The 13,200-nt window shown below is 44.1% G+C and overlaps 1 protein-coding gene across 9 annotated transcripts in view; it reads left to right on the top strand.

The window, feature by feature from the left end:
- FBXW7 (F-box and WD repeat domain containing 7) overlaps positions 1-1,170 on the top strand; it is a 242,278-nt gene extending 241,108 nt beyond the window's left edge. For all 9 annotated transcript variants that reach the window (XM_027772562.1, XM_006150311.3, XM_027772563.1 and 6 more), the window contains one exon: positions 463-1,170. In XM_027772562.1, the coding sequence (XP_027628363.1) occupies positions 463-731 (269 nt within the window). In that variant the 3' untranslated portion in view covers positions 732-1,170. The remainder of the gene's footprint in view (positions 1-462) is intronic.
- Positions 1,171-13,200: the final 12,030 nt, after the last annotated feature.

The following is a 13,200-nucleotide window of genomic DNA, read 5'->3' as shown; positions in this document are numbered from 1 at the left end:
TTTTTTCAACCAGGCCATCTGGTAGCCTTTTCCACTTGGGTTTTGTCTCCTCGTCTGTGTAGGGATAGTGTCCAGTCACCTTTCTGCTTTGACTGGGCAGTCTCGAATGGTGGGTGAGACCTCTCAAGCTCCTCTATCAGCAGAGACTCAAAGCTAGACTGTCTGCCTCATCGCCAAGCAAAGCTCTCGTTCGTGGAGCCAGAAAATAAAATGTATGCCTGATAGTTAACCAAGCCTCCTGGAAGAGAGAACTCTTGAAAGTTAATGTCTCGGTTACATATAGCTCCCAGATTTTCTTATATCCCTGCTTTTCCTAAAATACCCAGAACAAGGTTTCTAAATAGACAGCATTTGGAATGTTGCATGTCCCCCCTGTTCTAATGCAGAGCTCCACAGATCACAACAGAACTAACCCACAGCCAGGACTCCTCCCAGTAATTCAATCTTTGTGGTTTTGCCTAGGACCCAACAAGCATCAGAGTGCCGTGACCTGTTTACAGTTCAACAAGAACTTTGTCATTACCAGCTCAGACGATGGAACTGTCAAACTATGGGACTTGAAAACGGGTGAATTTATTCGAAACCTAGTCACATTGGAGAGCGGGGGGAGCGGGGGTGTGGTGTGGAGGATCAGAGCCTCGAACACGAAGCTGGTGTGTGCCGTCGGGAGTCGGAACGGGACTGAAGAAACCAAGCTGCTGGTGCTGGACTTCGATGTGGACATGAAGTGAAGAGCAGGGGTGATGAATTTGTCCAAATGTGTAGACGATGTACTCCCTGCCCTTCCCCCTGCAAAAACAAAAACAAAAAAACAACAACAAAAACAAACAAACAAAAAAACAAAAAAAAAAAGAAAAAAGAAAAGGTAAAAAAAGAAAAGAAAAAGAAAAAAATCCCTTGTTCTCAGTGGTGCAGGATGTTGGCTTGGGGCAACAGATCGAAAAGACCTACAGACTAAGACGGGAAAGAGGAAGAGATGACAAACCGTAACTGACACGAGAGGCGTCTGCTGTCTCATCACATACAAGGCTTCACTTTTGACTGAGGGCAGCTTTGCAAAATGAGACTTTCCAAATCAAACCAGGTGCAATTATTTCTTTATTTCTCCTCCAGTGGTCATCGGGCAGTGTTGACGTTACAGATCCTGCTGGCCTGTTCTTTACCACTGGCACCTAGAAAGGAACTGCAATAACAGCAAAACAAGTACCGGTTGACTTTCTAACTACAGAGCATCTGCAACAAAAAGGCATTTTTCTGGAGTGGAAAAGCTACAAAAAAAAAAAAAAAAAAAAAAAAATTTACTGTGAATTGTTTTTTTTTAAGTTCTTAAAGAAAAGCTTTTTTTTTTCTTTTTCTTTTTTTCTTTTTTTTTTTTTTTTTTGCCAACCATTGCCAATGTCAATCAATCACAGTATTAGCCTCTGTGAATCTATTTGCTGTTGCTTCCATATACACTCTTCGATGCATATGTTGCTCAAAGGTGGCGAGTTGCCCTGGGTTCTGTGAGTCCTGAGATGGATTGAATTCTTGATGCTGGTGCTAGAAGTAGGTCTTCGAATATGGGATTGCCGTCCCACCCCTGTACTGTACTCCCAGTGGCCAAACTTATTTATGCTGCTAAATGAAAGAAAGAAAAAAAAGCAAATTATTTTTTTTTATTTTTTTTCTGCTGTGACGTTTTAGTCCCAGACTGAATTCCAAATTTGCTCTAGTTTGGTTACGGAAAAAAAAAAAAAAAAAAGACTTTTTGCCACTGAAACTTGAACCATTTGTGCCTCTAAGAGGCTGAGAATGGGAGAGTTTCAGATAATAAAGAGTGAAGTTTGCCTGCAAGTAAAGAATTGAGAGTGTGTGCAAAGCTTATTTTCTTTTGGATGGGCAAAAAAAAAAAAAAAAAAAAAAAAAAAACACATTCCTTGGAACAGAGCTGTTAACGCCTGTTCTGCGGAGAAACTTTACTTTTTGAGGGCTGTGGTGAATGGATGAACGTACATTATAAAACTGACAGAATATTTTAAAGATATACAAAACGCAAAATTTAAATAAAAGTTGCTGGTCAGTCTTAGTGTTTTACAGTATTTGGGAAAACAACTGTTACAGTTTTATTGCTCTGAGTAACTGACAAGGCAGAAACGATTGAGTTTTCGTGTAAAGGCGTCACATGCGAACAGACGAAATGAATGAAAAAGTCGATGGTTTGCCTCATTCTCCAAGAGCCACAAGTCAAGCTGAACTGTGAAAGTGGTTTAACACTGTATCCTAGGCTATCGTTTTTTTCCTCCTCCTGTTTATTTTGTTTTGTTTTGTTTTATTTATAGTCTGATTTAAAACAATCAGATTCAAGTCAGTTAATTTTAGTTATGTAACAACCTGACATGATGGAGGAAAACAACCTTTAAAGGGATTGTGTCTATGGTTTGATTCACTTAGAAATTTTATTTTCTTATAACTTAAGTGCAATAAAATGTGTTTTTTCATGTTAGTATGCCTGTTTCTTCCACCGAAGTCCTAACACTTCGCTCTCGGGGTGTCGGGCTTTCTATTCCCTGGAGTGTGACGTAGGAGTTCATACTTCCCTACCTGTGTGTGACTAAAGGAAAAACAGCATGCCTCTGCAGGCGTTACTCACCTCGGACTGGCAGGGAGGGCGCTGCGCTGTCCTTGTTTCTGTGTGCTGCCTTGGTGTGTACACGTGAGAAATCGGGTCCCCTCAGAGAGCTGCAAGCTTCTGTGCCTATTGCAACCCAAAGTCCTAGAAACAATAGGTTCTTTTTAAAATGTCAACCACATATTTTGTGTTTATCAGGTGCACTCTGCATTCTCACGCAAGCTCCCACCATCCCTGAGAAGTAGATGCTATTATCTCCAAAAAAACTGCTGCCCAGACCAGTTAGGTAACTTGTCAAATCAGGTTACGAGCAAAACTCCAAAGCCATGTTTCCAAGAAGCGTACAACTAGACTTTAAGAAGGTGTGGATAAATGGAATTGAAGTACGAGTGTGTGTGTTCATAGTGTGTGTATATACACATCACGTTATCTGTAAACTTTTTGAAGACCCCCCCCCATGTGAGCTGATTTTTAATAATTTGACAGACTGTGTAGCTCTGAGTATATTTATTGGGCTGTCAGAAAAATGATGTGGCTTTTTCTATGCAAAATTGCATCATGACTTTCCCGACAACCCAGTAGAATAGAATGATAATGTATATTTATTCATAGGGTACCAAACCCTGGGCTCACTTCCCCAAAGCTACCAAATAACATCTGGAAGTGGGACCCAAGAACCTGCATTTAGACTAACTTAGCGGGTGAGCTGTGGACACTGCCTTAGACACCATGCCAGTATGTCTGGTTATTTGGTTTATTAGTCCACGGCAAGTGATAGGCCCGAGGACAGCAGGGAAAAATGACGGGGAAGGCAGGCCCAGAATCCCACAGTTAATGGCAGGCAGCAATGGGCCGTGAGGTGCAGGGCGAGCAGCCCGCCTGCTTTGGGGTCAGCCAGAGCAGAGCCCAGAGCCATCTCCTTTACTAGGGTAACCGACTACCTACTCTAAACTCTAGAAAGTTGTATTGGGTTGTTGAGAAAAATCATGATATATTTTTCAATGTTTTTCTATGCAAAAATGCATCGTGACTTTCCTGACAAGTTAATCATTCTATTGAGGATTTCTTGAAACTGTTTGATTTGTCATAATACTATATCAATGAAGCCCAATTATAATTTTAAAAGAAATCAACTTTTTGAAAGAACATTCATAGAACAGTGAGTTCACAGATTTTGCAGACAGGCCAGATTTTACATCCCATTTCTAATGTCATCTAGTTCCTGGGACCTTCCTCAGGTACCTTGACCTTCAGTATCCTCATCTTCCAAGATGTAGCAGATGCCCACCTGCTAAGATCCTTATATGGACCAAATGAGAGGTTGCAAAGCACGTGGCATGCTGACAGCACTTAGAACTCAGCACGCGGTAGCTGCTCTGACACTGTAAAGAAGATAGACCCAGATAATGGTAACTTCTAAATTTGAAAACACTTATGACACTTCATGACTCATGTAATAAAAATAGCATGCATATATATATATATATATATATATATATAGCAATTTACATTCTTTTAAGTGGCGGCACAGAGATTCTCATTTGAGTCTTGGGAGATAGACCGATGTCAAGCACTCAACAGTCATTTTGTGTGTACGTAGGCATTCATTAAATATGAGAGGGTGTCTGGTAAGGTTCATGGAAAATGTGGTTTCTGAGAAGACTGCATGGATTGCAAAATAATTTGGGCACCCAAATAAACTCAGACATTTTCCATGAACTTTTTGAAGTTCTATTATTTTTGTGAATACATAATTAATCTTTATTGTGATGGGTCTTTTCCAAGGGAAAAATGTTAGCCTCATTCTAAAGGAAAGTATTGTATTTATAGTTTCAGAAGTGTCACTAGGGCATGGCCTCCTTAATGAAGAAATTTGCCACTTATGTTGCTACACAAATTTTAATCTGGTTTGTTTTGTTTTGTTTTGTTTTGTTTTGTTTTAAGAGAATGTTGCTATTGGGTGCTTGCTTGCACTCACCAAAGAGAAACAGAGACAGAAAGTAAGAAATCATCCCCACACAGGGGATGGTCATGCTGCAACCCCTTTTCCATTCTCCTCTCAGGATTTTGGGCATGCACGCACATGTACCCGGTGCAAGTTTTAAGCCACCAAGTCCAGGATTTGAACCACGGTTGACTACGTGGGAGTCCAGTGATGTAGCCATTATGCCATCTGCTGGTCCCCAATTTTCAATGTTCTTAACAATATAGGCAGTCTCCATATTTAGATGTTTCAGATTCCCAAAGATGAAACATTGCCTGAAGTTAAAGCTAGCCTTAGGACACAAAGGTAACCCATAAAATCCCGTAGCATGTGCTCTATAAATACTTGCTGAATTGAGCAAAGAGTTGACTCACTCATTATTTTTATTGGTACTGTTTGTAATCTTGACACTTGGAACCACTTTCCTGAGATTCACTTAGCCACAGCCATTTCATTCAGTTGCAACAGCTAGCACCTCCCAAATGGTTAAGTAAATGTTTCAGCCTACCTGTTTAATTGTAGAAAGGTAATTGATGTTTCGTTATTTGTATGAACCATGTGTAAGCCCTTTTCCCTAACCTCTTTGAGGGAGTCTGTTATCAGATCTTCCTATGTCTCTGCATTGATTAGAGACTGCAGTCAAACAAACAAAAAGACCTCTGCTTTTCCGTCCCCTGAAGTGATGGGGGATCAATAGTAGCTTCTCTCGGCCCAGCTGTGTCCTGCTGTTCTGTACACACTCGTTGCACTTTGTGAAACAAAGATACAGGGCTGGAAGAGAGGAGCCACCTGGAGACGCCTGTCCTCCTCCACCCTCTCCCCTGCAACTTCTGTGTTGAAACCAGAAATACACAGCTCTGTCACTTTGCATGGCAGGAATAGATTCACATTACATTTTGTTCCCGATTCATTCCCTCGGGGAAAAGGCAACTTTTAGAAGGCTTTCTTCTCAATCAACAGCTCTTCTCAGATACAGCTTTATCCTTTTTTTTAGTCATCCCCAACCCCCAATCAAAATCAGGGTTGTAAACTGGACTCCCTGAGGTTCTTCAGCCAATACAGAATCCAACCTTGTCGAACCTTAAAACAGTTGTAGCAGAATCTCTCTTTTTCATTTTTAGTTTTTGCTACAGGGCAATGGGCTCACCAAAGAGAGAGGGAACATGAGAAAGCATCCCCCAGGAGGGATGGCCACACCACAATCCTTTCTCCATTCTCTTCTCTGGATTTTGGGCACTCATGCATGTATGCCCAGCGATTCCCCAAGCTACCAGATCCAGGACTTGAACCACACAGTTGGCCAAGGGTGCTCCAGCTGCCTTCACCTCTATGCCTAAGAACTGGCCTAAGAACCTCTAATTTTGCAGAGTCATTTCTGATCTACTAATGGGAAAAGTAGCAAGTGTTATTGACAAAGGACTAAGTACATCCATCTGACAGGTGGTTCTAAGTGTCCCCTGCCTTTGTCTTGAAGGTAGATTGTGGATGTGTATGCGTGCACACTCACACACACATTTGTAAGGCTATATTGGAAACTGGGAATAAGCCTCTTTTTTTTTGGTGACTCATGCTAATGCCATTCCCTTATGCCTTTCCTTTCTTGACCCATCCAAAAGAAAGTGGAACGGAGTTGGCTGTGTAAAGGGGAGGGGCTGTTGGCCAAGAGACTTCCTCCTAATCTTTTCTGTGATCAGTGGCCCCTGTGTCTGATGAGGATGTGTGTGTTCACAAAATGCTCCTGGAGACCTGCATTAAGCAACCATATGGTTCTTTGAGAAGCTGATGCACAATTTTTTGAGTTTGGCATTTTCTGCTGCCAGGAGGTGGCAATTAAGTTCGATCCAGAATGTCCGCACCCAGCCCCCTTTACTGGGAGCGATGGTCAGCACTTGGAATGGCAAACGAGCAGCAGGGTCTGGCCTCGTTGACTAGCCAGCAGGGCTCATTATCCATTCCATTAATACTAGAGATACCCAGAAGACAGATTCTCGCCAGCCTCATCCCTCGGCCACCTCTGCCTAGGTGGATTAAAAAAAAAAAAAAAAAAAAAATAGCAAAAGGTCACTTCAAAGGTTCTTCAGGAAAAGGCAAAGCACCAAAATGTAAAGGACCCGGCATGCACCTTTCCCCAAAGTGTGAAGTATAAATAAATTCTAGATCGAGTTCCTAGGAAGACTCTTGCTGCTGAGACCAAGGCCTGGCGACTTCCCAATTTGCAATTGGGTATAAAAATAGCAGAGTTTCTATTTCAGATGATCTGATTCTCCCCAGGATGCTTAAGGACAAGAACCAGAGTGGACATTTTGCTGTTTCATGCTTTCCTTCAGAATATCTAAAGGATATTTGTTTGTGTCGGGGTTTGGTTTTGTTTCAGCTGTCACGCTCTCAAAGAGAAATGATTTTGAAATCACTCTTGCAAATCAAAGGTTCAAATACAACAGGCTACCAAAATATATTGCCTGTGTACCGTTTTTCCAAGAGGTTCCTAAATCATAAAAGAGACATCAAACCACGGCTCACAGTGAGGGGGAGATTACCAGCCGGACTTTAAAGCAACTTTGCCGCAGCCCATGAAGACTTCGTCAAAACCTGTACCTTACACAATAAAACCATGAAAACAGCCTTTCTCTGGGGTGCTCTCCACTCCTGCAGACGGAGTGTGCGAAACTTAGACCCAGCAAGGCCACACTGGGATGGTGGGAGAGAGAATGGTCGTGAATCTCTGGAAAGGGCTGGAACCCCCTGTGGGGGCCTCAAACTTGCAAACTTAAGGGCCCTCTCAAACTTTTTAAAACCCCACAAAATTCTTGATCCGCAAATGAACATTTGGAACGAGTTAGTAACCAGATTCTTAGAGCCTGGGAAACGTCGATCCCTTTCTTCTCTCTGCGTGCTTGTTAGAAGTGCTTCAGATTACAGCCTGGCATCTCTCTCCCACCTGCAGTCCCACAACGCCCAGCAACCCCCAGTGCTCGTGGGATCTTTCACATCGCTTCTGTGGTTGCCTGGTGAATCCATCTGCTGCTCAGCTTCTATTCCCTCATCCTCAAACGGGGGAACACGTTCTAAGGACTGCGTGGGCCCGCGTATGCGGTGAGTATTCACCGCGGGTCGCTATTATCAGTGACAGCATAGAGACTCGAGCTGCCATCACACACGGATGGACACCTCGCATGGCTCTGGTACTAAGTGACTTCCTACTCCTCCACTCTACTCTGCGGTCCCGTGGTGGGCCACTACACAGATAACCCCGTTTACAGTTAAGAGAACTGAGGCACAGAGATGTCAAGTGACTTCTCAGGGATACATAGTTAGGAAAACAACCACAAAAACTTAGACAAACTGGGATCCAGAGCAGGGCCTTGGGGCTCCGGAGCCCCAGCTCAATCACTCGTGTACTGAGTCCCAGCTGCCTGCCTGTGGGGGCAGGGAGTCTCATAGATCATACCAGAAAATGGTGAGGCCCTCAGGCTGGAAGCTGACAAAGCCACAGCCACAGGAGCAAGCAAGGGCCTGGATTTCAGCTGGGGGGACTGAAGAACAAGGTCTAGAAGATTCCTGGTGTGGTTTCAGCTCCGAGTAGCTCCTCACTTTTCCAATTGCAGAGTAGAGGGTGAGTTTCCTAAGGAAGGACTTTGAGAGGTAAGTAAAGTCATGCATTCTCTTTTTAAAAAGAATTATTTAATTTTATGTGTTATTACTGTCATTTTAATTTAACCAGAAAGAGAGAGAGAAAGTGAGAAAGCAAGCTGCCAGGTCCAGGATGCAAACCACAGTTGGCCATGTGGGGGAGTTCAGCACCCTAACCACCACACCACCTGCCAGCTCCCAAAATCATGCATTTTTTATTAAGTTTATTTCTAGATCATTCTGGAAAAAAATACAGTTTCTGCAGGAGGTGGATACTTTAGTTATACAGGAAGTTAAAAAATATAAACTCGCCGTTAATGGGTTTGTGTCCCAAAGAAAACAAGGCAAGTGAGGAAGCTCTTGCCCTTGGTTGCGATCCGGCGGAGAGGCAGGGGTGTGCAGAACTTTTACACAGTAGGTCCTCAGGGAGTGGCCATTAACGGTGATCAGGAACGAGGAAGACCGTTGGATTCAAACTTCATCTCAAGCACTTGTGTGACTGGAAGAGTGTTTCAATCTGGCTGAACCTCTTCCATCATCTGTAAAAGAGAAAGTTACTGTTGAGAAGGTCTGAGGGGTAACTTACAGCACCTGCTGTCGGGCTTGGCCAGCCATGCGTTCAGTGACGAGCAGTCCTCTTCATTATTACCGCCGCGCCTAACGAGAAAGACTGGGGACGGTGCTTCAGGCCATCACTTCAGGCTTTATCTGGAAGAGGAACGCTGTGAGACTTCCAGGACAGAATGCCTAAACTGCCTCCCCAAATGTGCCAGAAGCTAAAAGAGCAGTCTACCCTGTTACAAAGGAATATGCAACCCAACCTTACAAAGTCTTTCTTTCTCACCAAATAAAACCTATTTAAGTAAGGCAGAGGAGAAGGTAAAACCCCAGACAGGGAGAAGAGGACTCAGTAGCACCCGATTTCATCAACTTTGGATGCAGGAACACAGATGGAAGGCTGAGTTCCTCCCGATGAGTATGGTAGAGCAACTGCCGCCTCTCAGTGAGTGCCCAGGAAGAGGGAGGTACTCATGAGGAGTGAGCTAGTTCCTTCTTGATAGAAGGCGAGGATAAGACGTGGGCTGAACTCCGGGGACCTGGTTGAAAGGAAGAACACAGAGGTGGTTGGGGCCCTAGTGCCTTTCTCATCTTGCAGCCAGGGGACCACCTGTGCCGGCCCCCTTCTACTCCCAAACTGTGTACACAGCCACAGAGGTGAAAACAGAGTCAGGTGCAGTCTGCATTTCCCAGCAACCCTCTCAGAATATCAGCATCTGGAATCTTCCAGAAGATTCACCCCGAGAGATGGGAACAGCCCGAAAGACAAAGTCTCCATCTGGCTGTGGGCAGAGGGGCGCTGGCGTTGGTGCTGCGTTTGATTGGAGGGTTGGAGGCAGTACGTTGGCACTGTCCCCCCCCACACCCCCCAGTCAGAGAAGAAACTCCTCCAGTGAGTCCAGCCACAGCTCTATCCAGTTTTCAGTGTCCGCCTTTGAAATAGGATAGTCAAGAGTCACCAGGCGTTTAGAAAAGCCTCCAGTTTGAAAGACTAAGACCAAAACAAAACAAACCAAACATGAAATGAACTTTGAAAAAGAATTCTGATGAGTACTCTCAGAAAGATATGGTACCATATCTTACAGGAACGGAATACAATTTTAACAAGAGCTCCTGGAAACTAAAATATGGTCCTTTTTTTTTTTTTTTTTTTTTTGTAAAGAAAAAGCTTTGATAGAAAATAAAAATTTAGAAAGTCAAACAAGTTTAAGAGAGAAATTAGTAGAGCAAATATAAAAGAGAGTCAGTCTAGGACATCGAATAATCAAATTACAGAAGATGCAGAAAAGGACACAGAGAACATAGAACCAAAAAAAAATTTTTTTAAATATAATGCAAGAAAAATAGACAGAATTGGAGGACAGAACATCCCTAGACTGAAAGGCCTACAGTGCCCCTTGAATAAATGAATGGAAAAAAGCCACTCATGTCATGCTTCATTCTTGTGAAATTTTGGAAACCTGGACTAAAAAGGGTCCAAAAACTTGTGGAGAGAAAAAATCAGAGTTAAAAATGAAAAGAGAGCATTGGAGTTTGGGACTGCTCAGTAGCAACAGCAGATGCTGGAAGACAAATTCTTCTGGCAAATTTCTTCGGTTTAGAATTTCATACCCGGGGCCAACCCCATAGCACTGTAGTTAAGCTCTGTGCATTAAGGCTGGATCCTACGTGACCCAATGCAGTTTGGGTCCTAGCCCTGGTGGTTTGGAAAAACACTGGGCATACGTGTGTGCATACGCAGCAGGGAGAAATAGATGAAGGATTGCTGAGTGACCCCACCTCTGTTGGGGGCGCTACTTTCTCTCTCTCTCTCTACAAAGTGTGCACACCCTCTGGGAACAAAAGCAGGGAGGAGCTTCTATACCCAGCCAAATATGGGTCCAATTGTAGGGAGAATAAGGACATTTTCAGACATGGAAAGACTCAGAGCACTTCCTCTCAGAATCCCTTTCTACAGAAGATGGCCCAATAAAACAATGAACGAAACCACGAATAAGGAAAACCTGTATACAGAAAACGGGACTTTCAACAGAGGGGATGGGCAGGGGGTTCTAGGATGCCAGTGGGCATTTGAACTCAAGAATTACCAGTCCAACTCACTGAGGTCTATGCCTAAAGACAGACTTGTGTTCATGGATGTGTATATATCATGCGCTTGCTATTGAAAATATTTAGATTAATTAAGATCTTCAGTGAATCAATAAAATGTGGGGGGGGAAGAGGTATAGAAAGTAACCATGGATACCAGAGACGGTGTGGGAGGAGGGTGGGAGATGGCAGAGGGTGAGAGATAGGGAAGCAAGGATGGGAAAAAAATATATATACAGGAAACAAGAAATGGAAAATTATTTGTTGACGATAACACATATGTTGATGTGCTTGACTGAGCCAATATACAGTGTATTCTGGATGGAAAATCTCATTTTGTATGCTATAATGATGCATAGTAAATGAATGTAAATAAATAAATTTAAGTAAAAAAAAAAAGAGAATTACCAGTCAGGTGTGAGCAGAGAGGGGTGTGGGAGAAAGGTCCCAAGAATTCAAAAGGAAGTAATAACCAGCTCACTATCATGAGCACTTAGAGGGGGAAACATAGTTCTCTGTGTTCCGGACAGCTGATGAAACATTTAGAAAACAAACAAAGGTTCAATATATAAAATGCTATGCAAGGCCAGCCCGTGGCCTGGTATGTAAGGCCACTGGATCCCACACGGTCAACTGGGTGGTTCATGTCCCTGACCCTGTGGCTTGTGAAACACACTGGGCACGTGTGCATGGGTGCCCAAAATCCTGACGGGGGAGTGGAAGAGAAGGGATTGTGACACCACCATGACCCTGGGGGCAGGAGGAGTGCTTGAATGCTCTCTCTCTGCCCTACCCCCATTGAATGTACACACCTTCTGACAAAAACAAACACAACACAACAAAACGAAAAGACAAAACTATGAGACATCAGAATGAACAAATTATTGAAAATATATGTAAAGCCAATATAGTACCCTGTTCAGCACAAGAGTAAACTATACTTCTGTAGCTATAAAAGTGATGAACGATTTTGCTAAAATGAATGGGGGAGGGGAGGGAAGTGGAGTGAAGGGAACAACAGTTAAATTCTTATCTACCATAATTAGAAGTTATCAATGTCGGGACCAGCAGTTAGCGTAATGGCTATGTCGCTGAACTCCCATGTAGCCAACCGCAGTTTGAGTCCCGGACCAGGTGACTTAAACTCACACCAGGTGCATGTGCGTGTGTGCCCAAGATCCCGAGAGGAGAATGGAGGAGAAGGGACTGCGGCGTGGCCATCCCCCCTGGGAGGTGATTTCTCGCTTTCTATCTCTCTGTTTCTGTCTGTCTCTCTGGCAAGCGCACACGCCCTATAGCAAAAACCTCTTCCAAAAAAAAGTTATCAATGTCTAAGATGGAAAAAACTGAGAGGAGAATGCAGATATATAAATATAGGAGATGTATATATCAGAAGAATTAGCTAGAAGTTAAAAATGTCTGCCTCAATGACTGTGATAGGGGCTGGGGTACAGCATTTCCATATGCTTTGTTATATTTTTTTGTATTATCTCGCTAAAAATAGTTTTTAAAGCAAGCTCCACCCTCCAAAAAAATTGTTATGACAGATTTCAGAAAGAGTGACATTTGTTTACCCACGCCAGTCAGCACCCATCCACAGGGTGATCCAGCTGGTGGCTGAGAGTTACCTCGTCTCATGTCACAAAGAGGCACTTAGGGGCGTCCCTTCTGCAGGAGTGTGACAGCAGAGCAGGGGGAAGGATGGAAGCCGTGTGGGGACATCACCTCTCACGTCGGCTCCGGAGCCTCTGCCGTTCCACCTGAAGGACAGGCACCGACACAAGCCTCACCTTGTCCGGCCGTGCAGGACTGCGTGGATGCTGGACGGGACGTGGGGGTGCCATCTCCAGCTCATGAGTTGGTTGGTTTTATTGTTGGGGGTGTGGAGACTGTGCAAGTGTGAGAGCAGGGCGGGGAGAGAAAGTCACCCCCAATGGGGCACAGTTGTGCCACAACCGCTTCTCCACCTCTCCATCCTGCCAGATTCGGGGCACACGTGCACACACAGGCTTGACATGTTTTTCAAGCCATGGGCCAGTGTTTGCACCACAGTCTGCCCTGTGCGCTCCAGCTCCCTTAGCTGCTAGGCCGTGGGCCAGTGCCACGGTATTTACTAAGGGGTACTTGGTGTACCACCTGCGTCCCCTGAGGTGAAAACTAACACATTGAGATCAGGAGTTGGTAGGATCCAGAGCTTGGACTTTGATTCCCATCTGACCTGGTGCAGGCGGGTAACTGATTTGCGGCCTGCATGGCTTACATCAATTGAGAGGAGAGCCAGCACGTTCGGAGCCCCGTGGACGTAGACTCCTCCTGTCCTCCCTAACCCGGC

This window comes from Tupaia chinensis, unplaced genomic scaffold, assembly GCF_000334495.1.
Source record: "Tupaia chinensis unplaced genomic scaffold, TupChi_1.0 Scaffold000283_1, whole genome shotgun sequence".
Taxonomy (NCBI): domain Eukaryota; kingdom Metazoa; phylum Chordata; class Mammalia; order Scandentia; family Tupaiidae; genus Tupaia; species Tupaia belangeri.
This window is presented reverse-complemented; position numbering and strand designations above follow the sequence as displayed.